The 26,710-nt window shown below is 43.4% G+C and overlaps 1 protein-coding gene across 1 annotated transcript in view; it reads right to left on the bottom strand.

Moving 5' to 3' along the window:
* Nucleotides 1–2,239: 2,239 nt before the first annotated feature.
* adra1d (adrenoceptor alpha 1D) overlaps nucleotides 2,240–26,710 on the bottom strand; it is a 43,367-nt gene continuing 18,896 nt past the window's right edge. The window contains exon 3 of the mRNA XM_084319379.1: nucleotides 2,240–3,761. Within this exon, the coding sequence (XP_084175505.1) occupies nucleotides 3,208–3,761 (554 nt within the window). The 3' untranslated portion in view covers nucleotides 2,240–3,207. The remainder of the gene's footprint in view (nucleotides 3,762–26,710) is intronic.

Below are 26,710 nucleotides of genomic sequence, written 5' to 3' on the forward strand. Positions count from 1 at the left end.
GTGTATTGAGCTGTACTGTATTGTACCCATTCTGCAATCTGTTAATAAAATGTTCAATCAATCAAGACTTGAGCCCTTTGTAATTCAAATCACTGTCTTTGTTCTCACCTCCAGTTTTTCTTCTCTTAGGGCTTGGACTCTCAAATAATGTCATTAGCCGTACTGTATTGTACCCATTCTGCAATCTGTTAATACAATTTCCATTCAATAAATCACAGTGCAGGTGATTGATTGAATGGACATTTTATTAACAGATTGCAGAATGGTTACAATACAGTACGGCTCAATACACACAATTGTTAAGGGGATGCAAACCAGAGAAAGACTTTCGTCTTGTTTACATCAGGGTCCCCCATTTTCAATTCATCATGAATTGTAAGTAAGGATGCAATTAGCACCGTGCAATCCATTCTTTGTGGATCTAGCCCCAGGTGTTAGATTTGTCTGTTGTTTTCAGAACGCCTTTGAGTTTCTGTAACAAATAAATGTAGGTGAAATAAATTAATTACCAATTAAAAAAAATTATTAAATGAGTTTCTTCATTATGGCTGCTGACTGTCTTTCAACAATACTGGTTGGCTCTGCATTCAACACACTACCTTGTGCATTCCCTAATGGATCAATAAAATAGGTTGGGGTGTGTCTATCTTGATGGTGATGATAAATGATTCATTTATATAACAGCTTTTATCCAAAGCGCTTTACAATTTTGTTCCTGACATTCACCCATTCGCTCACACATTCACACATCGATGGCGGAGGCAGCCATGCAAGGTGCCAACCTGCTCATCGGGAGGAGTTAGGGGTTAAGTGTGTTGCTCGAGGACACTTCGAATCGACGCGCTGCCCAGGAGGAGCGGGAATCGAACCTGGAACCTTCCGATTACCAGACGACCGCTCTACCTCCTGAGCCAGTGTCGCCCCACATGCTGCTACATGCCACGGCCCATATCAGTGTCTGATGAGAGCTCTGGCTACCGGTGTGGAACCTTCAACAGACTAGCTCTCCTAATACTAACAATAGCAAGAGCCATGTGAACAAGCTAGATCATAGGCTTGGCACGTTTGGCGAAAACTATTTTGTCATTATTTCACTCAAATTGAACGTTTACATGGTCCTTCATGTCGTGAGCAAGTTCGACGACTCTAGAAATCATGAAAACCCATTCAAAAATATGAGGTTGTCTTGTTTTCCATCACTGAAAGGTTTTACAGGGTTTTACGGAGATACAGGGTTTTCGCCCGACGGCAGTGATTTATACCGTTCTATACATTTCTAAAAAGTTAACCGGAGCAGAGGCGTCTTTTTATTCATGGTGACTCTCATTGCTCCTGCATCTTTGCTTCGATCCAGCTTCAATCCCTCTCCCTGCCGTAAAAATGTCACATGTGCGACATCACAGTGACCATGCTCCATTCTTGTATTTCATTAAGCGCAACCTTTTCGATTTTGAGATATCGACTTCTCACGGGGACGGAGGACTCCCGGCGCTGCCTGAAATCTCCCTCTCTCTCTCTTTTTCTCTTTGTCTTTCATGGATCAAAATGTAATTATTCAAAATCTATTAATAGCCTATTTCTTTTGTTATTGTCGGTTTTGGCCACCCTCGCTCACCTTCCCGGCTGACTCACGCTCTAAATCACATTGATTTATGTTGGGCGCTTTCTTTTTTTACCCTTGTCTCAATATTCACAAGCATTAAGCGAACGCTTCACATTGTGGTGGTACCGTGATTCTCATGGAAATACCCTAAAAGGTATGCGCATATTGCAGGAAATAAAACCGGTGACATCTGCTGGGAAGGGCGGGTACTTTTAATTACTGTCGATTATATTTGGTTTTGAGTCAATCAACGTCACATTATATACGGGCGACAGTGGCTCAGGAGGTTGAGCTGGTCGTCTGGTAATCAGAAGGTTCCCGGTTCGATTCCGGCTCCTCCCGGGCAGCATGTCGAAGTGTCCTTGAGCAAGACACTGAACCCCCTAACTACTCCCAATGAGCAGGTCGGCACCTTGCATGGTAGCCTCCACCATCGGTGTGTGAATGTGTGAGTGAATGTGAGTGAATGGGTGAATGTGAGGCAATAGTTGTAAAGCACTTTGGATAAAAGCGCTGTATAAATGCCGTCCATCCGGTGTAGCCCCTCTGGAAGAAGACGTTGGGTCGGTATTGGAACGACTGAGGAAGGTGAACATGAAACGGTTACAACACAAAGCATCTTGGACTTGAGCGATGTTCATGTTCATGACTTTTTAATCTTTTTCATTTTATTTTATTTACATCGGACATTGACAAACATCATAACATCAGCAAATACAAACAAAACAAAGCATGGTCTATTAGCGTTAACAAACTGTTAAGCAGTGTCAGGTACAGGCGAGTGAGCCTAGTGGAGTGAGTCATGGGTTTGTCCGGGAGAACGGTCCTATCAAAGGCAAATATTGACCTCTGTTGTCAAGTGTATAATGACCAGTCGCGGTAAATACTGTACTTGCATTGTAACTATTCAGCCGTAACACTATTTCCACAATGCCTTGTCCACACGAAACAAATAAACAACGCACAAGTGAATTCATACCCGAAAACGCTGCTTCCGTCACAGTCATTCTATTCACAACACAAATTGCACTTACTGTTTCGACCACTTGAACTGCCCTTCACCACAGATTCAAATGGTTTTTAACGTGTTACATTTACACCATTTCTTCTTTTTTAATCCATAGCAACTCAATATCAAACAAAGTCTTTCATTGTTCATTATGGATGGTCAGATAGTGTCATTTGGCTGATTGTTTAGCTCTGAGAGATTGAGTGCTATGATCCCGAAAGGCTACCGTGACTCCTAAACATACATAATTATGTCGTAATGTCATAATCGCGTACGCTCACTTTCTATTAAGGACTGGTCTGGTTTCTGTCCCAGACATAGTGCCCTCAACTGACCCGAAAAAAAGCTTAAGTTTACCCCAACATTTCCCATCCAAATAAACAAGATAGTCATCAGGGTTTGATATGATATTTTGGACCAATTTGTGCTTGGATCAAAGCTGGCATTTTCAGACCCCTGGCTTTGATCAAAATAGCTGTGCAATATCTCTCTGATATTCAAGACAAAATTGTGCCCCATCATAGTCTCATTTGCATGTTAATCCAACATGACTCAAAGTGACAAACCAAAATGTCAGTACTCTCCGGTGGCGCTGCTAAATGTCAGTCTCTTTCAGGCCGTAACACTCTGTCAGGTCATAGATCTGATAACCGCTCGGCTCTGCGCAGTCGTTGTATATCCCCATGGAGACCGTGTCGATGTCGTTCCTGCCGAGGGAAGAGGGCGTGGCTCCCTTCCCGTTCCCCCCCTTCATCTTATTGGACAGATTGTTCATCTTCTCCTTGAGCTGGAAGGAGGACTTCTGCAACGGGGGAAACAGGCTCCACCCCTTGAAGCCCAGCGGGCGGCCTTTCCCCTTGTGGAGCAGGGAGCTGCTGCAGGGTTCGTGTGCGGGGAAGCCCGGCCTGTAGTCCCCCGCGCTGTCCCGCGTCACGCCCTTGATGGCCGTCCGCCACCTCTGGTCGTAGAAGCGGCGCAGGACCCGCCGCCTCTGGCGACACTGGCACCTCAGGAGGCGGGTGAAAGCGCGCTGGAACTCCTTGCTGGAGCACGGGTAGATGATGGGGTTGATGCAGCTGTTGAAGTAGCCCAGCCAGAAGATCACCTTGAACACGCTGTCGGACGGCTTCAGGGCCGGGAAGAAGGAGCCTGGAGAGGAGAGGGAGCCATCTTTAGGACATGTGGGATGGTTTTTTTTTTCAATTCAATTCAATACAGTTCAATTCAATTCAATTCAATTAATTTCAGTTCAGTTTAGTTCAATTTGGTTCAGTTCAGTTAAATTAATTTCAGTTCAATTCAGTTCAGTTCAGTTCAGATCAGGTCAGATCAGTTCAGTTCTGTTCAGTTAAATTAATTTCAGTTCAATTCGGTGCAGTTCAGTTCAATTCGGTTCAGTTCAGTTCAATTCGGTTCAGTTCAGTTCAATTCGGTTCAGTTCAGTTCAGTTAGATTAAACTGGGTGAAAATGTATCTTCGACCACACCAAACACAACACACATCACATAACATAACATAGAATTAATTTGGAATTTTACCATTTATTTAACAAACATCGAACTAATTCCATTCAAAGTTATATCCCAGTTAGAAAAATTTTTCCAATATTTGCACTGTTCCTCACGGTGCACTTCTGCTAAAACTGTAACCTGATGGGCCAAACTGTGAATGTTTTGTATGGAGAGGAATGTTCAACAGAGTGCCTGGTGTCTTTGTTATTCCAGTGTTGACCAACCATATCTAATATATCTGACTCTGCCCTGCGCACGCTCCCCTGAGGCCAGAGGGGGGAAGGCTTTCAGATAAGGGCTGTCATCATCGCACTATTTTGCACGTACTCAAAAAACACACACACATAGATACAAGCACATACACACACATGCATGCACACACCCACTTGTATGCACACGCACACAAACACACCCACACTTATACTGCATAAATACAGCTATCATCCCCATGCCAGTGCCCAGATGACAGGCATCAATTTACAGCATTACACCACAGATGGAGCACATCAGTGGAAAAGTGTATAAACAGAGGGAGATGTGACCTTAATGTTCAGGCATTTATCTTCTTCAAGACCACCCAGTGGTTAAAGACAGGATATGGAGACAGGTCGTTATTTCACAAAACAGCTGATCCTCTGCTCTGCCTAATTGGATCAATACCAACATACTGTACCCAATACTGTATCTTGATGTATTTGAAGCTATCTGTCTGTTTTGGATTATGGAGATGTAGTTTATAGACATGCTGCTGCTTCCACTCTAAAGCCTCTGGATTCTGTATATCATTCTGCCCTTAGGTTTATCACCGGTGATAGTTTATCCTGTATGATAAAGTTGGGTTGTCCTCTCTGGCAGATAGCAGTGAATTGCATTGGTGTCTGTTTCTGTATAAATCCCTTATTGATGATCTTCCACCCTACATCACTTCATTACTGGATTGGAACTCTGGACCTTTTCATACTCTCTCTGGTGGTGATTGGCTTACACTTAAGGTACGCAATACTTTAGTATTAGTGATGCACCGATGTGAAAATTGTGGCCGATACCGATAACCGATATTAATATAGCTGTTCTGGCCGATACCGATATTTACCGATGTCAATATCTCTGTATAGAAAACACTTTTTTATGATAATCAAATAAAGAGCTATTTTCCAAAACGCATTTTTTATTTTTTACTTTTGTAACTTATTTTCAGAAATGACTGATATTTTGAAACTATTTAAGGCCAAAACATGTAAAAATACAAATAAAAACTTTTTATTTTTTATATCGGCCCTATCTTGATATCGGACCGATACCGCCCATAAAAAAACGCCCATATCGGCCGATATTATATCAGCGGCCGATATATCGTGCATCACTATTTAGTATCCATTGGTCAGTTTAAAGCTATAATAGCCAACGATTTCAGCTGTTTTAATTCATTAAAATAGTTTAATTGATTGACTTTTGTGTTTCGATATTTTTTTTGTATTATGTATTGTACCTCTCGACGATTGTTTAATTGATTGACTTTTGTGTTTCGATATTTTTTTTGTATTATGTATTGTACCTCTCGACGTCATTGTAAACGAGAGTCAAGATCTTTCAAGATTAAATAAAGATTTAATTGAATTGAATCTTCTAAATATGATCTGCATATTTGAATTTGGTTGCTTCTTGTTGTTTTTGTTGTTGCGCACTAGGCTGCTGGCTCGTTTATCAAATGTTGTGCACGTGGAAAGTTTTCCTCCTTTACTGCCATGTGGAGTTAACTATTCTCAATGTATTCAGAGAAAATCCAATATTTTCCAACCCAAGGTTTCCACTTTCCACTGATGGGAACAATCAATCCAGAACATAGATTTGAATCTAAATTCAAATATTGAGAACCTTCTGCAGGAAGGTTGTCATATCCAGCCAATCAACACAACAATTGAGAGACCACTCTCTATTCTGTTTTGAATAGAGAGTGGATCTTTCCAAACCCTGCATGCATCTCCATTCATGACCCTGGGGGAGGATATCTGTGAGCGTTTGGTAGACTTTTCATGAATTTGAATGGCCTGATATTTGTATTGATCTGTTGATATCTTGACTCACGTCGACCAGGCTGCCGTGTGCAATGGGTTTATAATTGCCCTATTGTTTTGTGTTTCAATATTTTTAGCACAGCTGTGAACATCTGTATGTCTAACAAGACATTTTGGACCAAGTGTTTATCGGTAACTGGTGTTTATTTGCCTAATTTGCCACATGTCCCAGCTTCAGGCTGCCACTCCACTCTCTCTACACTACCACACTACAGAAGGTTAACCCTTTCACTACCACACTACAGACGGTTAACTGTAGTGTGGTAGTGAAAAGGGTTAACCTTCTGCAGTGTGGTAGTGAAAGGGTTAACCCTTTGTCATGTGGCAGTGAAAGGGTTAACCTTCTGTATCGTCGCAGTGAAAGGGTTAACCATTCGGTAGTGTGGTGGTTAACCAGTCTTAGGTCATGTCCAGACTGAGATAAGTTTGGGTGTATCCGCCAAAGTATTTTATCGTATGCGCGTTTCGTCCAGACGGAACCTGAATACGAAATTTTTTTTAAACAGGTCCCAGAGTGAACAAATCTGAAGACGCCAGAACCGGACGACACAAGTTGTTCCGCTAGCGATAACAACAATAATACTTCTGGTCGAGTGGTTTAAAAATAAAAGAGCAAAGTCTAAAACAGAAAAGACGTGTATTTTTTACATTTGTGGCAGCGTCACAGCATTTTCAGTGGTTTCGTTTGGATGCACATATTTCTTGAGACGATTTCATGTTTACGGAAAACTTTTTTCAAAACTTTTTTTAAATGAAAACTAAAAAGATCGGTTCCGTCTCCGAGTGGATGTGGCCTTTTTTTTTTATCCACTCTTTATCCCATTTTTTCTATATTTTTCTCCCATTTTCGTATCATCCAATTCAACCCTCCCCTGTCACGGACGCTGTTTCTTGCCTCCCACAAGCCGGCTGCAATGTGGACTAAGTCATACATAGCACAAGTCCCCTCCGGTACTTGAGGTAACAGCAGTCGCATCTTTTCACTTGCGCAGCTCGATCTCTCAGTGGCGAGGAGTAACGCGTGGGAGGCTCACGCTGCCCCCGACACTTCCTTCTACTTCTACTGCGCAGGCGCACCAACCGACCTGTAGGAGTCGCTGTCCACAACGCCCGATCCCCACGCATCAGTTTCCCACCCCCTAATACGGCCAATGTGTATTAGTACGGACGACCAGCTAAACTGAAAGCAAATGTGGAGCGCTGGGCTCGAACTGATGAGCCCAGCGTCTCCAGCATTTCGTGGCGAGCGCCTTGCCCACTACGCCACGTAGCCGCCCATGGATGTGGCCTTTTAGTAGACGAACCCCAGTGTCACCGTGGCCTTCTCTCTCTGCCCACGCAGAGGTAATTGGTTCTAATCAAACCTCAGAGATGAAAGGAGGTTCTCTTGGCTTCTGTAATTGGTGTGATTATGTGCTCCCAGTCCCTCCTGGTGGGATGTTTGGCCACTAGTCAGGGGAATTTACCCTGTACAGAGGACCCCCTCCCTCCCATCTACAGCCTAATGGCACCATTACTGCCGGCTCCGCGGGGAACCCAGACTCGCTCAATGAGAAGAAGCAAACACCATACATCTGTTTATCTTGGTGAAAGGTTCTTTCTTTCTTTCTTTCTTTCTTTCTTTCTTTCTTTCTTTCTTTCTTTCTTTCTGTCTTTCTGTCTTTCTCTTTCTTATCTTTTTTTACTGACTACGGTAAACATGAAGGCGTGAAGAGAGAAAATGACCCGTGAAGGTGCTATGAGACAGTGGAGGAATCCCTTTGTTTGTCCTAACAATAGCTCGAATCTCACACACCCAGAAAGCCAATGTCCCCTAACCCCCACCTTTCTCTATCCACAAGAGAGCTGGATCCCCTTCTCTGCCTCGGTGTTCTCCCAGCTGGCTAGGATGAGAGCACTCCTCTTTTAGCCAAAGCTCATTTAACTCATTTAACCTACATGTAGCCTACTTTGTTACTACGTGTTTCACTATTAAACTTATATTGATCACGAAGATCCGGCTACGACCATAATCGATGAGTCCGGCTCCACGACACGAGCAAATCCAGTTTGGGATGTATAACACTATTATTACCATGCCCATACCTGTACCCCCCCCCCATGCTGATATGATGCCTGAATTTCCCCAAGGGGATCGATAAAGGAATATCTTATCTTATCTTATTTAGCACATGTCCTCGCAGCATTCAGACAATACAGCATGTTTTATATAGTTTGGAAACGACCGGTACCCGTAGCATTTCCCTTCCTTTATCTGGCACAGGCTTTTCTTTCATCTCTGACTCAAGGATGACTCATAGACTGCTTCCCTCTCAATGAATACATTCTAACTCAATGCAGCCAGTCACAGATTATATAGGGAAAATCCACCCTAAAATATAGTGCGGCTCAGTTTGGGTTTTGTGGACATCAACAAGTCTCTCCCTGAGATGAACACCAGAGAAGCAAGACAATCAAGAAACAAATCCTGGAGATCCTTCCTAGATGGTGAATAACAGGAAACAAATCCTGGAGATCCTTCATAGACGGTGAATAACAGGACGCATACTGGGATACAGGTCCATTTTCTGATTCAGAGCTTTAAGAACAAGACCTGTTTGGATGTTCAGATTTCCGGCACAGCGACACACTATATCTACACACTACAACACTTTTTAACAGCACACCGTGTTTTATCCATTCATTACTAAAAGATTTGCACTACATCCCTACCTCATTTTAGCATTTTAAAAAGTCTGCAGTTTGTACTTCATTGTTTGCATTTGTACTTTTATTTTGTACTTTAGTTGTAAATTGTATAATTTGTATATAGTTTGCAGTGGCGGCTGGTGAAAATTATTCTAGGTGGGGTGGTGCCATATTCAATCAGTTTCAGTAACTACAGAACAGTATATATTGTTATAGAGACTCACTTCTTTAGCTGCGGTAGAACATCACGTACGAATTGGAAGAGCCGTCGCATGTCGCGCTAACCCTTTGAGAAGCTTTGTGGTCCAGGCTTGAACTTTTCATAAATGTGTCCATATAAATCCATTTTGTTAGATCCAACACTGTGAGAGAAAACGGTGCTTTTTCAATGTATGTGATGTATAGATTGGGGAGAGATGACCACAGCTAAAACGGTGATTGAAATGTGCATGGAAGACGGTGACGGTGGTGGAACCAGTGATTTCACAGGCACAGGCCGCGTCAGCGAGGGTTTTGTTATGAATTCCTTAGAAGAACATCTGAGATTAGAGTGTAGGCCCAGAGCAGGAGGAGAGGGGTGACCTCTTTAATGCAACAGTGGATGAAACGTTTAATGGTGTGAAAGGTTAGCAGTCGTCATGACAGCACGTCGCATGACAACCAGGAGAGGGGCGGGGGGCCGTCGTTGCTACGACGAAGACCTATAAGTCGAACGGTGTTTCCGGGTAGAGCAGACTAAAATCTGACTGAGACTAAGAGGGAAGAAACCAGAAGAGACTCTCTCCTCTCGACGAGAGAGAGGGGGGGGGGGGGGGAGAATGGCACATCACCAGTAGCTTCGGCTACCACGAGGATGGTTTTAGGCTAACGAACAGGCCTGAACACTATTGGACTGAACAGCAAAAGGACGATAATATGAACACACCGAAAGATCATTAGAAATATACTCTTCAAGGACAATACAATCTGTTAACATCTGAGCTGAGGTTTCTGTTTAGAGAAATAAAACCATGCTTTTCCTTGTAAGGTATTTCACGTTGTCGAAGTGTCGAATTCTTACGGAGGTGGGGAAGTATTATGGTTTACGGATTGCACTAACGGGGGGGAGATAAGGATCTTATCTACCAGTATCGGAGACGTCAGGACCATTAAAAGTACACAACGCAGAGGAATTGGATGGAGAGCCAAACAGACGAAGACGTGATACTGGCCAGTTTGATCAGAATCTTACAGTTGATGCCGTTGGGACCCGGATTTGCAAGAGATTAAAACAACGGGAACAGTTGGTTGTTGATGACAGCCAGAAAGCAAGAGATAAGAACAACGGATAAAGACTTTTTCAATAATGGGGCGACAGTGGACAACAGTCATCAATGTGTGGGAGAATCATGATCGAAGCAAGGCCGGTCAGCCCTGGGAGAGAGCGGCGAGTCGAGCGGTCAGGAGGCGAACCAGCGCTGTAGGGGAAACAGCGCTCCGATCAAAAATGTGAGTTCACTGTGCACACGGTTGTTTTGATTTTATAGCCAAATAAAAACGAGCAGATAGTGAATCCGTAAACGTAAACATTTCTAGTTTGACACAGAGAGAGAATGCCAGCTGTAATAATATGAGCAGAGAGCCATGGTGAAAATCGAGGGTGTTATCTACAGAGAATGAAAAGCAAATGAGGCAGGCTGCACAGTTTTGGTTTAAGGAGGGTAAATGCGAGATGAGGAAAGGGGGGGGGGGGGCGCTTGAATCAGATCGAAAAATTGTTATGGCGGGACTGTTTTCATAACAGAAGGAAAGTCGAAAGGAGATTGTACGAGTGTGTATTATGTCCGATCAGGCAAGAGTATTAGTCTGAGAAAGCGTCCCCTGATAATGGATAGGAAAGAGAGGAAAAACAGCTGTGTTTTTAGGCCGTGGAAGGAAGGGCAGCGTTTGTTTGTTTGAGAGAGTAGCCATTATGAGCGAGTCAAAATGGCCGTGAGCACCACGAGGAGATAACAGATAAAGAACCAGGAAGTGACACGTCAACTAATACAGGCAAATGGAGGAGTAGGTCGCCACCTAGTGGCGGAGGGGGGGGGGGGTAGTGCTGGGGAGTTTCCATTACCCATAGGGGAATATTTAGAGTTTAATTCAATTAAGGAGTTTAATTGCGGAGGGGGGGGGGTAGTGCTGGGGAGTTTCCATTACCCATAGGCGAATATGTAGAGTTTAAGTTAATTAAGGAGTTTAATTTTTTCAAAATTACCAACTGCTTGTGTGTATACACGGTGGTGTATGTGAGAACTTTGTAAAGGAACTCAAAGTGTGGTATATAGAGCGACGAGACAGCTCCAGGGCGACGGTAGACAGCCCCGTAGGGTATATAGAGCGACGGGACAGCTCCAGGGCGACGGTAGACAGCCCCGTAGGGTATATAGAGCGACGGGACAGCTCCAGGGCGACGGTAGACAGCCCCGTAGGGTATAGAGCGACGGTGACAGCTCCAGGGCGATGGTAGACAGCCCCGTAGGGTATAGAGCGACGGTGACAGCTCCAGGGCGACGGTAGACAGCCCCGTAGGGTATAGAGCAACGGTGACAGCTCCAGGGCGACGGTAGACAGCCCCGTAGGGTATAGGGCGACGGACAGCTCTGTTGTATGTTAGATGATAGTACGAGTACGTATGTGAGTTAGGAGCAGGGAACCAACCTGCTCTGTTGTATGTTAGAGCGATGCTCGGTTGTATGTTATTATCATAATAATAAGATCGATATACAGGTTAATTAAATAAGTTTAATTATGAAATAAGAGGGAGTTCGATCTCCAGTGGGGCCTTCTCACACCTAATAAATAGGCAGAGTCTTGAGGGGACACGTCACCAGAAAGAACTGGCGCGCGCTGGGGGTCACCCGTGGGACAAACGTAGAGCGCCGAGTGGGTATCGTTTAGCTGCTGGTGTCACGCCGGAAGACAACAAAACAGGGAACAGCCCTGTAGGATTAGATATGGGTGTTGAGAAGGTGGGGGACTAATAGAGAACAAATAGCGCCATGGGCTGTAGGACACTCACACCGTCCAACAGTCTGAAAGGGCGTGGCCATGGCAGGGGCTTGCAGAGGGAAAAAATATATAGAGAACGAGCTGCAGGCCCAAAGCCACGGTAGACTAATAGAAAACACAGGGTCGAGTGTACAGAAAGACTGCCGGTGTTGTGTTTCTGCTTTCAAGGGGGGAATGACACCGACAGCGATGGAGATGGCCAGGAGACAGACTGGAGGAGGAGGAAGCCGCAGGGGCCAGGCACCGCAGCCTGGTACACAGATGATCCACGACGAGAGGGAGGAGACGGCGGCGGTGGAGATGAGCCTCAACCAAGATGACCGACAGGGCGGAGATGACCGACGGGGCGGAGACGGCCGACGAGGCGGAGTCCAGCGGTCGCAGGCGGTGTTTGCCATGGGGAGAACGAGGCGGACATCGGAGGGGGTTTCCCTGCGGAGACGTTGTAGAGAGCGTACAGAAACAACAGAGCACGGGCGGTGAATCATGAACAAACAGGGACTTCCTTTCAGAGTCAATCAGGAGATCGAGAGACGAGACAACAGCGAGAAGTCCTGTGTTCATTGATTAGGAGTATGAGATATAAATGGAGGATTCATATATAAGATATATGTATAGAAGGATATATATATAGAAGGTAGATAAGAGGGAGAACAGTAGAACAACAGGATATAATTATTGGGAGCAGACAGGGGGGCTCCAATGGTTATGAGTCGTTGGATGTTGTTGGTTTTGGTGGTCGGTTTCGGTTCCCTTTGGGCACGAAGGGGGGCGCAAACAGACATCAGGCAGCAGGATCACTGGGTTGACCGTGGGGCCGTCTTCGTTTCTTGTGCACGAGAGACGAGGTTGGTTTGCTTCAACCACAGGCTATTTTTGGCATAATTAATTGAAAAACCAAATAATGATTTATGATTCTGAAGGGGTGATAAGAATCAAGGGGGGATTGAGAGAAAACGGTGCTTTTTCAATGTATGTGATGTATAGATTGGGGAGAGATGACCACAGCTAAAACGGTGATTGAAATGTGCATGGAAGACGGTGACGGTGGTGGAACCAGTGATTTCACAGGCACAGGCCGCGTCAGCGAGGGTTTTGTTATGAATTCCTTAGAAGAACATCTGAGATTAGAGTGTAGGCCCAGAGCAGGAGGAGAGGGGTGACCTCTTTAATGCAACAGTGGATGAAACGTTTAATGGTGTGAAAGGTTAGCAGTCGTCATGACAGCACGTCGCATGACAACCAGGAGAGGGGCGGGGGGCCGTCGTTGCTACGACGAAGACCTATAAGTCGAACGGTGTTTCCGGGTAGAGCAGACTAAAATCTGACTGAGACTAAGAGGGAAGAAACCAGAAGAGACTCTCTCCTCTCGACGAGAGAGAGGGGGGGGGGGGGGGGGGAATGGCACATCACCAGTAGCTTCGGCTACCACGAGGATGGTTTTAGGCTAACGAACAGGCCTGAACACTATTGGACTGAACAGCAAAAGGACGATAATATGAACACACCGAAAGATCATTAGAAATATACTCTTCAAGGACAATACAATCTGTTAACATCTGAGCTGAGGTTTCTGTTTAGAGAAATAAAACCATGCTTTTCCTTGTAAGGTATTTCACGTTGTCGAAGTGTCGAATTCTTACGGAGGTGGGGAAGTATTATGGTTTACGGATTGCACTAACGGGGGGGAGATAAGGATCTTATCTACCAGTATCGGAGACGTCAGGACCATTAAAAGTACACAACGCAGAGGAATTGGATGGAGAGCCAAACAGACGAAGACGTGATACTGGCCAGTTTGATCAGAATCTTACAGTGTCTGAATGTATCCTGTGATTATTATCAATTTCCGACGACGACAACAACAACTGTAATCCTGTCTCGTCTTGAGTCCCTGCAAAAAATCATTGTTGTCGTCATCACCTCCTAACACACCAGTGACTCTGCTTGGGGCACTAGAAAAAGCGCCCTTCAGGCATCATATTTTAATATCCTGATTGGGTCAATTTAGTTGCTAGGTCCATTTATGTTGCTCTGTGCATTTTTCAATTGGCTGTGTTGCGCACGGACGCCCAGTCAGTGGGGCGATATTTCTAGCGCCCCAGAAGAGAGGGGATGACAGGACACACAAACAATGATTTATATTTGATATATTACACGTTATTGTTCATTTTAAACACAAACATACTTAACACTATGATCGCCGTGGACGAGTTTACACGTCATTCCTAGCCATGCTCATTCTGCCGAAGACGCCGTAACTCGTCTTTGATGTCAATATTTCAAAAATCTGTCATCGAAATCATATTTCCTTTCCGGAGCCCTGAGACACACTGCAAAGCTCCACTCAACTCTCTAGCGGTTCAAAAGCGCCATCTGGTGGCCGATCGGCAGATCGCCAGCCGGAAATTAACCTTTGAACCGGTAGTGCTCATCCATATGTGGTCCGGGCACTCGCTATCGTTAGAGAGACTCCGTATTGACACAGTGAACATCGATCGGTGCAAATAACTCGAAAAAACAACATGATTTGGACGTATATACTATTATACAACCTGGAAATGGATCGGGCATTTCTCCATCCCATAATAGAACAAATTCTGTTCCACGCTCATCTGCCAGCGGCGCGAGGAAGCCACGGTAAGATTCAGCGTTATATTCTAATGTCTTCTATACTAACTGATCTGATGAACATATGACCCACACTAGATGAATCATCTAACGCTGCCCACGGAATTATAAACGATCCCCCGCCCATCCGGTCATCATCAGATGATGCGTAGAAACTTCTAGAACCACGTCCAGTTGAAATTTTTTATCTCGCACAGATTCCTACCAAACTGTATTTGATCATCAATATAATGCATTTAGGGCTATAAATCACGTTCTGAAGAAAGCTGCAGAAAACGATAAAACATACTTATACTTTAGACCATATCTTAGTATAAATATGTGAATGAAAAGGTTTAACGTTGCTACACCCTGAACAATACATATAGGACATTGAATGGGCCATAGTAATGGCAATTTAGCAATAGAATTAAAAAAGTTATAGCCCTGCAAAGAAGGGGAACTTCTCCATAGACAAATAGAGCTGGCGAGGGATGGTAAATTATGAATTTAACCCATGGCGATTAAAGTGTTAAAATTAGTGATTATTATTTATTTTAAAAATGTTTATTATATTTTTAGCGGTCGGAATCTACTATTATAGAAAAAAATCTGGTGGAAAGAAGAAGAAAGAAGTGGTTTTGGATTTTTTTCTATAATAGTAGATTCCGACCGCTAAAAATATAATAAACATTTTTAAAATAAATAATAATCACTAATTTTAAGTATGTTTGTGTTTAAAATGCACAATAACGTGTAATATATCAAATATATTCGAGAATAAATAAATGTTTGAATGAATGAATGTGACAAATACAACTAAACTTGAAACTTAAAACTTGGAACAATAATGCATTGATGTTGACTTAACTATTCCAAGATCAGCGGAACACCACAATGTGACTTTAGTTTCAGGGTGGATTTCTTTTCCTTCGCGCGAATCAAAGGAGGTGAGGGCAGGGGTGTAAAAAGTACCCAGAAATTATACTATTTCTTTCACTATTTGGGCACTTTTACACAATTCCTGTGAGTCTATGGAACACCTCTGTAATATATATATTTTTTTTATTCATTGTTTTGTATTTCTAATCAAGTCCTCAAAAACAGCATTTTTCTACCTCAAGATCTCGAGCCGTTTTGAGCCTGGGCTGCAGGTCCGGTCCAGCCACTGTGTGCAGCTCATCTTCTATCTCAACATTAACATGCAGCGGTGTCTTTCTGACATCACATATCGCGCACATTTTCAGATGACTCAGTTCAGTGAGGGTGAATATTGTGAGAGGAGAATTGGAAGAATGCGCCAATATGAGAATTTTGAGACATAGATCATATTAATATAAGTTCACATAGCTAGGAAACAATGCTAAACACTCAAAAAGGCCATTTATAAGATAGTTCCCCTTTAAGTGAAAGTATGGGTACCGTCTCAAAATCGTACTCAAGTAAAAGTAAACTTTTTCTTTTTCCGGGGCAATGAAATGTTCCGTTTCGTCCTCTTCATCACTCGTACTATCATTTGTGGCCATCTTCTGTAGCTTGTGTCACTCTGACTGTCTTTATTAACGATTAATAACGTTAATGTTAGTTCGGCCAAAGAAACAAATATACTAATTAAAATGGTTGGACCTGCGAGATTTGTACTTTGTAGGTCTGCATTTTAAATGTAAGGAGTAAAAAGTATATATTTTTTCTCTGAAATGTAATTGAGTAAAAGTACAAGTATACAAACCTAATAATACTTGAGTAAAGTACAAATCCCCAAAAACAGTACTTAAGTATTGTAACAAAGTACAATTACTCAAGTACTTTACGCCCCTGGGTGAGGGTCACCTGAGTGTGCCTGGGCATGACCTCTAGCATCACACTCCTACGACAGAAAGTTGTTGGACGACGTTCCACTGTTTAGGCCTAAAAAAAATAATGGTTTGTTTCCGGTTGCCGACCGACCCTGCCGATTTAGGTGCGACCCAATATATTTTATGAGTAAAAAAAATAAATAAAAGAAAATTAAAAAAAAAGAAAAATCCTTTTTTATTTATTTATTTTTATTTTTTACAATAAAGTTTCATAGAAATCTTAGTCAAACCTTTAGTATTATGGATATTAAACATGCTGGAAGAGTACATGCATCCATGTTGTTGTAAACATTTTAATTAAATAAAGAAATTCCCTATCCATAGTCGCCGTGGGAAAGAATACAATAAAAAATAAAATAAAATAAATTCCCTACCTACCCATGGCCTTAACTGACAACCAACAGGAAACAAACAATATTTTTTGTTATGCCTTAGCAGGCCATGCCATACAGGCTTATGGAGACAGCTATGTGTGGGATTTGTTCTCGTGGTGGTGGGGCATCAAGTGATTCAGCACGATGACGTGGTGCCATGACAACGGACATTGTTTTCTCCCCCTTTTTCTCAGAGCATCGACCTCTATGCCTCGTCTGCGTATGGCGCTCTCTGTCTGTTATGTAAAGGCCTTCCCGGGGATATGACCAAGGCAGTTGTGGCGGGTTCAGACTCCCGGGTTGCGATGCGCGAGTTCAAATGGCGAACGGAACACTTGAACTTGAAGCCAGCCAAGGCAGTTTAGGGAGCTCTCCCCCAGTCTCTCGGGCCAACATTTCTGTCGTGCAGACAAGCAGTCCCGTCGGTCGACAGCTACATAGCTGTCCGCCGCTTCAAGTGAAGGTCGTCATTCTCCGTCATTTAACCTCGACTGCAACTTAAGGACTGGGCAATGGTTCACTGAATGCAGGCATGGCCATAGGCATGCGTTTTAGAAGTCATTCACCAGCCACTCACTAGTTTAGATCCAGTGCCAGATGGTAAGACTTTCATCTGCACCTTAGTTTACACTGTTTTCTCAGATTTTTATATTCAGATTACATTTTATTGTTTACACTGTTTATTTTTCTCATATTTTTATATTCAAATTTTATTGGCTATATTTATGTCTTCTATTACCCTGCCCTTACCTGTACCTCCTCTCCCCCATGCTGCTATGATGCTCGGATGTCCCCAAGGGGATCAATAAAGGAATATCTTATGCTTCAAGCCAGTTTTACTATGCATGGTTGCTGTTGTTGTTGTTGTTGTTGTTGTTGTTGTTGTTGTTGTTGTTGTTGTTGTTGTTGTGTACATAGAACATTTCAGGTCACAATTTCACTCCCTGGTCAAGAGAAACGGAATATTCCCTATATCATCACCATGGAAACTAAACTCACACAGACCACAGAGCCCAACTGAAAACGAGAGCATACATACCTGAACACCAAGGGCCAATATGACCTATGACCTTTGGTGGAGGCTTTTATCCAAAGTGCCTTACCATGCCATGCATTTATTTTTAGCAGGAGTGGCCCCAGTGGGATTCTAACTCCTAATCCAGGCAGGCAGCATCAGTGACTTGCTCGACTCACGCCTGGCTGCACACTATATTGACATGTCGCAGCTATCAGATTTGGGTTTCCAATATTTGGGATATGAGCTTACTGTACATGCACTAAAACACAATATTAAACAAAAGAAAAGAGCGGGAATATCAATGTACATGTAAATGCACTTGGTGTTGAGACAGACAATACCATTTATACTACAGTATATTCAAATCAGCATTTGATACTAATATTAACACGTTGGGTGCCATTCACGTAATATTACGTGTTTGCTCGCCAGCGGTTGGGTGCCAGACACGTAATATTACGTTTTTGGTTCGTTTTTCTTTCTTTTCGATTTTAATATCCTATTCAATGCCAGGGACCCGTATGTTGCCGTTAGAAGGCCTAGGGTGCAATACCGGCCAGAGTCCCCCAGGTGGCAATATCGGGGCGCAGATTTTCAGTAGACGGCAAGGCTAGAGGTTCAATCGGTCGCATCCAAAACGTCTATGGGACATCCGATGCATATGCTGTGGTGGGTTATGTCGTGGGCCAATTGGAAATCGGATGGAGCAGATATCGATCAAACAATTGGAATATTATTTTTGGAATACTCCCGATCAAAGGTAAGGATCATCTGACGTAAATTCTGGCTTGATTGTGCAAGGTTTTCATACCGATCCAGCTGATCAGCGTTTTTAGCGTTCAACACTAATGCCAATTCAATTTCAATTCAATTATCTTTCATGACCACCCAGCCAGGCTGTGTAAACAAAGGTGTTCAATATACATATATACAATATACAATACAGAGTAGAAAAAATTTGTAACTGAGTTACAATACAATATACAGTACAATGCAGAAATGGGATGAGGTACAATTTAGGGTAAGGTGCAATGAGGTATGAGTTGTAGTGCAAATCTTTACCAATAAATATAAAGTGTGTTAAAGTGTCTAAAGTGGGTGCTACAGTGAGTTGTTTATTTAAAGTGAGTGTGCACGTGTGGATGTGTGTGTTGTGAGTGTATTTGATGGTTTGTTACATAGTGTTATTGTCGTTGAGCATCCTGATGGCCTGGGGATAGAAGCTCCCTGTGCTTGCCATGAGACTCCGGTATCGCTTGCCTGACCGCAGCAGTTCAAAGAGGCAGTTGTTTGGGTGGCTAGAGTCTTTGATTATTCTCTTAGCCTTACCCCTGCAACGCTTGTGGTAAATGTCTTGGAGAGTGGGAAGCCCACCTCCAATGGACCTATCTCAAACCCTGCCCTCTTTTCTTGATCCTCCAATCACAACTGTCGCTTGCCTCGGACAAACAAAGCTTGTCAGAGGCAAGAGACCGTTGTGATTGGAGGATCAAGAAAAGAGGGCAGGGTTTGAGACAGCGTTTCCGTTAGCCGGTAATTACCGGTATTTGACCGGCAAAATCTGTTGAAGTCCGACATATTTAATCTCTCCGGTCTTAATGTCCGGTGAAAATAATTCCCTGAGTCTAAGCACAATTTGATTATTTGAATTGTATTAAAATAGGCTAAAATTAAATAGCCTATCCGATGAACGAAACGATCATTACATTTGTTTCCTCGTTGCTTCTAATAATGACAACGACGTTGTCAGCGAGAGCTTAGTGCTGGGTGTGCAAACTTTTGTGAAGCTGCAGAGCCGGAGCAGCAGCAGCACAATGCAGTATTCTAGCAGTACTCCAATTCAGCCATTTTCAGCCAATGTTGGGTGGGGGGCGCTGCTGTGCGGTTCCCAGAAAAGAGCCAATAACAGCTGAATCAGCTGCTCTGCAGCGCCATACTCTTTGCAAATAAGTCGTTGCGAGGTGGAGAGAGTCGTCACGCAAACCACGATAATGTTGCCGTCTCTCTGCTTTCTCAGTTCTTCGCTTGATATAATTAATACAAATGTCCAATATAACGGAATTCGTTAGCTCATAAAAATGTGATTATAACAGACTGCTGTTTAGTGTCGGACCGACTGCCCACATACACGGTCTATTTTATTTCAAGTCAGCAGCAGCACGGAGTATCGAGGGACTTATTTTATTTGGAATATATTAATGACTGTATACGCAAAAGTAGCCTAGTTTTAAGTAATAATATTATAAATCTACATGCCTTGAGGATGACATTCTTTATATAGCCTGCCTATCAATTGTTTTAAAGCTCAATAAACTATGACCGGAATTAATCTCATTTGTCCGGTAGATTGAAATCTTGCAGGTCACGGAGACCGGCAACAATTTTTTCTAACGGAAACCCTGGTTTGAGATAGGTCTATTGTGCGTTCGGCTGAACGGGCCACTCTCTGTAGTCTGCTACGGTCTTGTGCGGTGCTATTCCCAAACCAGGAGGTGATATTGCCAGTCAGGATGCTCTCTATTGTGCATGAGTATAAGTTCTTAAGGATCTTCTGACTCACTTTGAACTTCCTTAGGCGTCTAAGGAAGTAGAGGCGTTGCTGTGCCTTCTTGACTACACTGTCAATGTGTGTGGTCCATGTCAAGTCCTCGGATATGTGGACTCCGAGGTACTTAAAACTGTTCACTCTCTCGACCGGTGCCCCGTCGATACTGAGGGGGCTGTAGTCCCTGACCCCCGACCTCCTAAAGTCCACAATCATCTCTTTTGTTTTGCTGACGTTCAGGGAGAGGCAATTCTCCTGACACCACCAGGTAGGCCCTCTCATCGTTTGCAGAGATCAGGCCCACCACTACTGTGTCAATTTGATGATTGTGTTGTTTTTCCGCTGTGCTACACAGTCGTGTGTAGGCCTGCCACGATAACACATTTTGCTGGGCGATTAATTGCCCCCGAAAATATCGCGATAAGCGATATTATTGCGACCGGTTAGAGAATTTTTTTTGAGAAATTTATTTCCCAAAACTTTTATTTTGAAGCCCACCGCTCCGTCTTTTCCGGTGTTTTAGACTTTTATTTTGAAGCCCACCGACCGGACCGGAAGTATTGTTGTGATTATCCTAAGCAGAACCTATGAGCCGACAACTTGTCTCGTCCGGTTCTGTTTTTGAGCTAATGATAAAACAAATTGTTGGTGAACAACTAACTTTAGGTTAGTTTTAACGTTAGCTACTAACGTTAGATGCAGCTACTACAGGCAATCAACGATGAGGAGGAAGCGTCAAAGCAGTATATAATAGAATAGCTGTGGTGCGTAAGCACTGCAGCACGACTCGAAACTACCGGAGTGTTATAATAAATTAATTCATGTTTAACTTGTCCCCGTGTCCAGTCCTTTGACTAGCCCCACCCGTTCATTGTAAACAATGATGCATGTAATTGTATTAACGTTATTCTGTGTTGTACTTGTAGCTATGCTATACGTTGTATTTCGTTTGTTAGCTATTTAGCTAATGTTGTTAGCATGGAATGAGAATCAAAGCTCTATCTTTCATCTTTATTTAGCAGTCCAGTTTCTCCGGGCAGTAGCGAGTAACTACTTGGGTCTAAAAATAGCTAACGTTACACTACAAATAATGCTACTTGGTTAAAAGGAGCAACACTATTGAGAAATGTAGTTAAGCTATGTGGTGTTGCCCCACGGAGCTCCCGTGCTGTACTCTAGTAACGTCAGCGGCCCGCCTCCCAACACGGACAGTGACTGACAAGGGGCACTGGTTCCGCCTCATTAAAACAAACGCGCAAATAGCAATTAATCGCGCCCGTCAAAATCATTGCATTCATTTTAATTATCGCAGCAATTAATCGATTTATTGCTTATCGCGGCAGGCCTAGTCATGTGTGTACAGTGAGTAGAGGAGGGGACGCAGAACACAGCCCTGGGGGACCCCTATGTTGAGGGTCATGGATGAGGAGGTGCAGTTGCCTGCTCTCACCACCTGGGGTCTACCCGTCAGGAAGTCCAAGACCCACTGGCAGAGGTCATAGTCCCTGAGCTTGGCTATGAGTTTGGAGGGGACTATGGTATTGAATGCTGAGCTGTAGTCGATGAATAGCATTCTCACATAGTTCCCCTGCCTCTTGTCCAGGTGTGATGCTGCTGTGTGCAGCACATGGGCTATGGCGTCCTCCGTGGACCTGTTGGGGCGATATGCAAATTGCAGGGGGTCCAGGTTGATGGGGAGGGAGGAACAGATGTAGCCCTTCACAAGCTTCTCTTTTTTGATCCACTTTTTTCTCCTTTATTCTCCCATCCCAATTTAGCCGTGCCAATTCTCCCCTCCCCTGTCTTGATCGTTGCTCGCATGTGCCCCCCACTGGCCGGTTGTAGGGAGGATAGAAGCCCATCGCATGTCCCCTCCGATACATGTTAGTTGAGTTAGTATGACGGCCGGCCCAAGCCGGAGCCAACGCCGACAGCCGTATTCGATACCGGTGTCTCATGCGTTGGTGACGAGCGCAATGTCCGCTGCGCCACCCAGCCGCCTCCTTCACAAGCTTCTCAAAGCACTTCATGGCTATGGAAGTGGGTGATATTAATGGTAATATTTGGGCCATTTTGAGTCAGGAAAAGCGAGCCCTGCCAGCATGCATTCCCTGGCTTCTCTTGAGTGGCAACCGCATCAAATCAAGTGGTACAGGAAACCAAACAAACAGAACAAAAGAAATGCAAGATATACCTGCCCTTGCTTAGAAGCCTTTCCTCTTCCAGAAAATGGAATTCAGCCTCTTACTGAATATATATTATATTATTTTATTTCCTCATTGCTCTGTGAGAATTCTGCCGATGACGCTCGCCCCTAAAAGAGGCTTTCTTGGGCTTTATTGCCCACTTAATAATAACAATATATATATATATTATTTTGCCTTTCTATCTTTTTAATTATGCCAATTCCCTTCCTGGTCGTTGCACTGCCCTACTGTCGGTCTGGGGAGGGTGTAGACCAGGGGTTCTCAAGCCTTTTTATACCACACCCCCATTTTATTTAGGAATTTTTTTGGCGACCCCACACTTAACACATTAACTGCCACGCTTATATCCATCAATGTATGATCACTGCCACCAGTCTAAGCCTATGGAGATGTTCACCTTCTTTGCAGGGCTATAACTTTTTAAATTGTATTGCTAAATTGACATTACTATGGCCCATTCAACATCGATTAGCTATCGTTCAGGATGTAGGAACGTTATACTTTTTCATTCATATATTCATACGAAAATACTGTCTAGAATATAAGTATGTTTTTATCGTTTTCTGCAGTAATTCCTAGAACGCTAGTTATAGGCCTAAACGCATAATATAGATTATCGATTGCAGTTTATTCGCGATAAACGCTATATTAAAAAATCCAGCTGAATACGATCCTAAATGTTATGACTCATCATGCGCGGATGAAAGGGGGGGGGGGGGGTCGTTTATAATTCCGTGATCGTCAGTAAATGCTTTATGTAGTATGGGTGATATATTGATCAGAGCAGTTTGCATTAATAATAATAAACAATCACGCTGAAAGTAACGTTACTGTCCTCTTACTGAGACTGGAGGAAAAAGATCCCACTTATTTGACATCGATCGACTAGATCCATTTCCGGTTTGTATGGCGCAATAAACACCCAAATCATATCGATTATTGAGTTATGGCAGCGATCCATATACACGGATGTGTGTCTAGAGTCCCACAACAATATGTGACTGCCGGACGCATTTCCCAGATGCACGGAGATCACCAGAGATCCATTTCCGGTTGTAACTCACCCGATCATCCACCAGGCGGCGGTATTGAAGCGTTGCATGGTTGTGCTGAGTCCCACTGTCTCAGCCGAGGCTGGGTGAGGGAATTATGAATACCATGGCGAAAAAATGAAATATGATCTCAATAACGTCGTATGCCGTGGATTGGCGGAATTCGCATGACCTTGAAACCCTTCGTACAACGTGATTGGCGGTGAATGTGTTAATGTATCGCGTAATTTCAGCGTGGAAATAAGGAATATCAAAATAAAAGCACACATTGCTGAACTTGATCATGCATATTTATTAGAAAATGAAATTAATGAATATTATCAACAAAAGCAATGGAATTGTTTCTCTATACACATTTATAAAACGAGGCATATTTAGTCCAAATGCCAGAACATAAAAAAAGAAAATAAAATGCGTTCACATGCACTTTTCAAGAATAAAAAAAAAACAAGACTTAATGGGATGGGTGTGCTTGTACATTTGAACAGTTCCATGATACGTGGCTGCGTTGTGCTGAGAAAGAGGTGCAGAACCGCTTCTACTCAGAGGCAAGATCTGTATTTATTTTTTTATGTCAGTGCCAAAAATCCGGTCTCATATATGTTGATGCAAAGGGGACACGCTTTCTCAGCGCAGCATTACACAACACTGGGTACTCGTTCCGGGCTGATTTGCGAGGGCCTGTCCAGTGAACATGACTTTCTCGTCACACGAAAGATCAATTTGCAGTTGTCCAAATTGTCCGGGCTCTCTGTGTAATAGTTCCGAAATTGTTCAATAAGTCCTTATATGTGGCTACAGATGATGGGCTTAAAAAAAACTGCAACATTCTGTTCCTCCAAAAAGCCATCAAGCTGAGTAAATACCCCAACATTTCCGCTGATTATCCTGGAGTGCCACAATCCAGCTCTCCATTTTAGCTGTGAGTCCAAACAGGTCTGTGTCCGGGTCGCCTAAATATTTAAGGCAACCAACTTGTGTCTAGCCACGCCCAACTTGCGTCCAGCCACGCCCCCGCGGCAGCAGCTGCTGCGGAGCTCTGTCGCGGCAGCATTATGTAGCAGTAATCCTCCCTCTTTTAAGATCTACAACTAGCTCAACTGGCAGCGCTGCATTGCTGTCGATCCTGCGGTCCGTTGGTAACAAGTTTGATTCCCATAATTTTTTTTTTTTTTTAACATGCATTCTTTCGCCGGTTAAGTTTAGGCATGTTAACTTTAAGCATTGTTTCAGAGTTGGTTAAGGTTAAGGTTAGGCATAGTTTCGGAGTTGCTTAAGGTTAGAAGGGTTAAGTTTAGGCGCTGTTAAGGAGCTGGTTAAGGTTAGAGTTTGTCTTAGAGAATGGCAATAGACAGCCTATTTCCGCGCTGCAGCGCGAGGCAATAGACAGCCTATTTCCGCGCTGCAGCTCTCTCGCGCTGCCGCGGTCACATGGGCGTAGTGGCCAATCAGAGAAACGCTAAACACAAGTTGGTTGCCTAAAATATTCACGCGTCCGGACCTTGTAGTCCCAGATTCAACGCATTGAGGCGGTCAAAGATCTCGGCTAGATATGCCAGCTTTGCCAGCCATTCATTATCAGCACATTTCTCTGCCAATGGGTTGTTTTTGTCTGCAAGAAAAATCTGCGCTTCTTCTCTCTCTCTCCGCGCTTCTGACAACAAACATATCTATTGCGAGTGTCAAGGTTACACACAAAAGACGAGACGCGGTCTCCGCGATTATATATGCACAGTATGTAGTGAGATGTGTATTGGAATACTGTGTCGGCCTCCGTTGATGAAGGGGCGAGACATGGCAAATATAAACAGCTTCCAGGTGGAAACATCTGGTGAGTGCTTAGACCTCCCTCTACACTACCCAGCCGCTCCAATGATAATAATTTTCAACGAAAATGGTCGTTGGTTCCCTTTAAAGGCCCACACCGTGATCCAAACGTGAACAAATGGGTAGCCCCAGCACCAACAATAAAAAAAACAAACAGGAAAAGATATTCTCTATATCAGGGGTTCCTAAACTTTTCAGGCCGCGACCCCCAAATAACCAAACACTTTTTTGTATAATATTATTATTATTTATTTTTGTATATAAATGGAAATGTATGGTTGAAACATGCAAACGTTCAAACGCACACACACTAATAAGCATTGGAGGCTTTTAACCAGGGCCGGACAGGGGAAATCATTCAAAATATAGCCCCAGTCAGGCCACTTTTTAAGCAGGGGGTCTGGGGGTCCCCCACCAGGAAATGTTTTGTTACAAAGACTTCATTTCCTGCATTCTGGTGCAGGATTTTTTTTATTTGTAGCCTTTAAATGCCAGTGTTTGTGATGGCATCACAAATTATTGTTAAAAAACAGGCTAGCATACCGGTATGTATGATTAGCAACAACACTGATTTTTATGGATTTTCAGTTTTTTTGTAATCTCAGATTGAAAAAAATACAATTTTACAAACTTCAGCCCTGATCATAACACCACATATTAATTTTATAATTCGAACCCTTTAAATGCCAGTGTGTGTGATGGCATATATTTGCAATATATCAAATGCAAAGTAGATTTTTCTGGGGGGGATTATTACAGGCTAGCATGTGTCAATGATTAGCAACAACGGTTTTTTGTAAGGGTCCCGCCTCCACCAATCACATGCGGCTCCCTTTGTGTGTGTGTGAGAGCAAGAGAGAGAGAGAGAGAAATAGTTCTCCAACTTGTGTGAGTTGCAGTGATCTCCTGGTTGTTCCCAACCTAGGTTATCTAACTATTGCGCTGGTGCAACTAGAAACACTGGCCTGGCCTGCTTCTAAGTTCAGTGGCCTGACTGCATAAAAAAAATCTTTTTTGGAAATTTTTTATTTTTATTTTTTTATCATCTGATGACCCCCCCGCGGCGGCTCGCGACCCCCACTTTGGGAACCCTGAGCTCTAGACAACAGCTCTAGACTGAGCTCTAGACAACAGGAATGGACATTCTCTATATGGTTGACTGAGTTCTATACAACAGAAATGGACATTCTCTATAATTGACTGAGCTCTAGACAACAGGAATGGACATTCTCTATACGATTGACTGAGCTATATACAACAGAAATGGACATTCTCTATATATATGATTGACTGAGCTCT

This window comes from Notolepis coatsorum, assembly GCF_963971535.1.
Source record: "Notolepis coatsorum genome assembly, chromosome: 7".
NCBI classification, from domain to species: Eukaryota; Metazoa; Chordata; class Actinopteri; order Aulopiformes; family Paralepididae; genus Notolepis; species Notolepis coatsorum.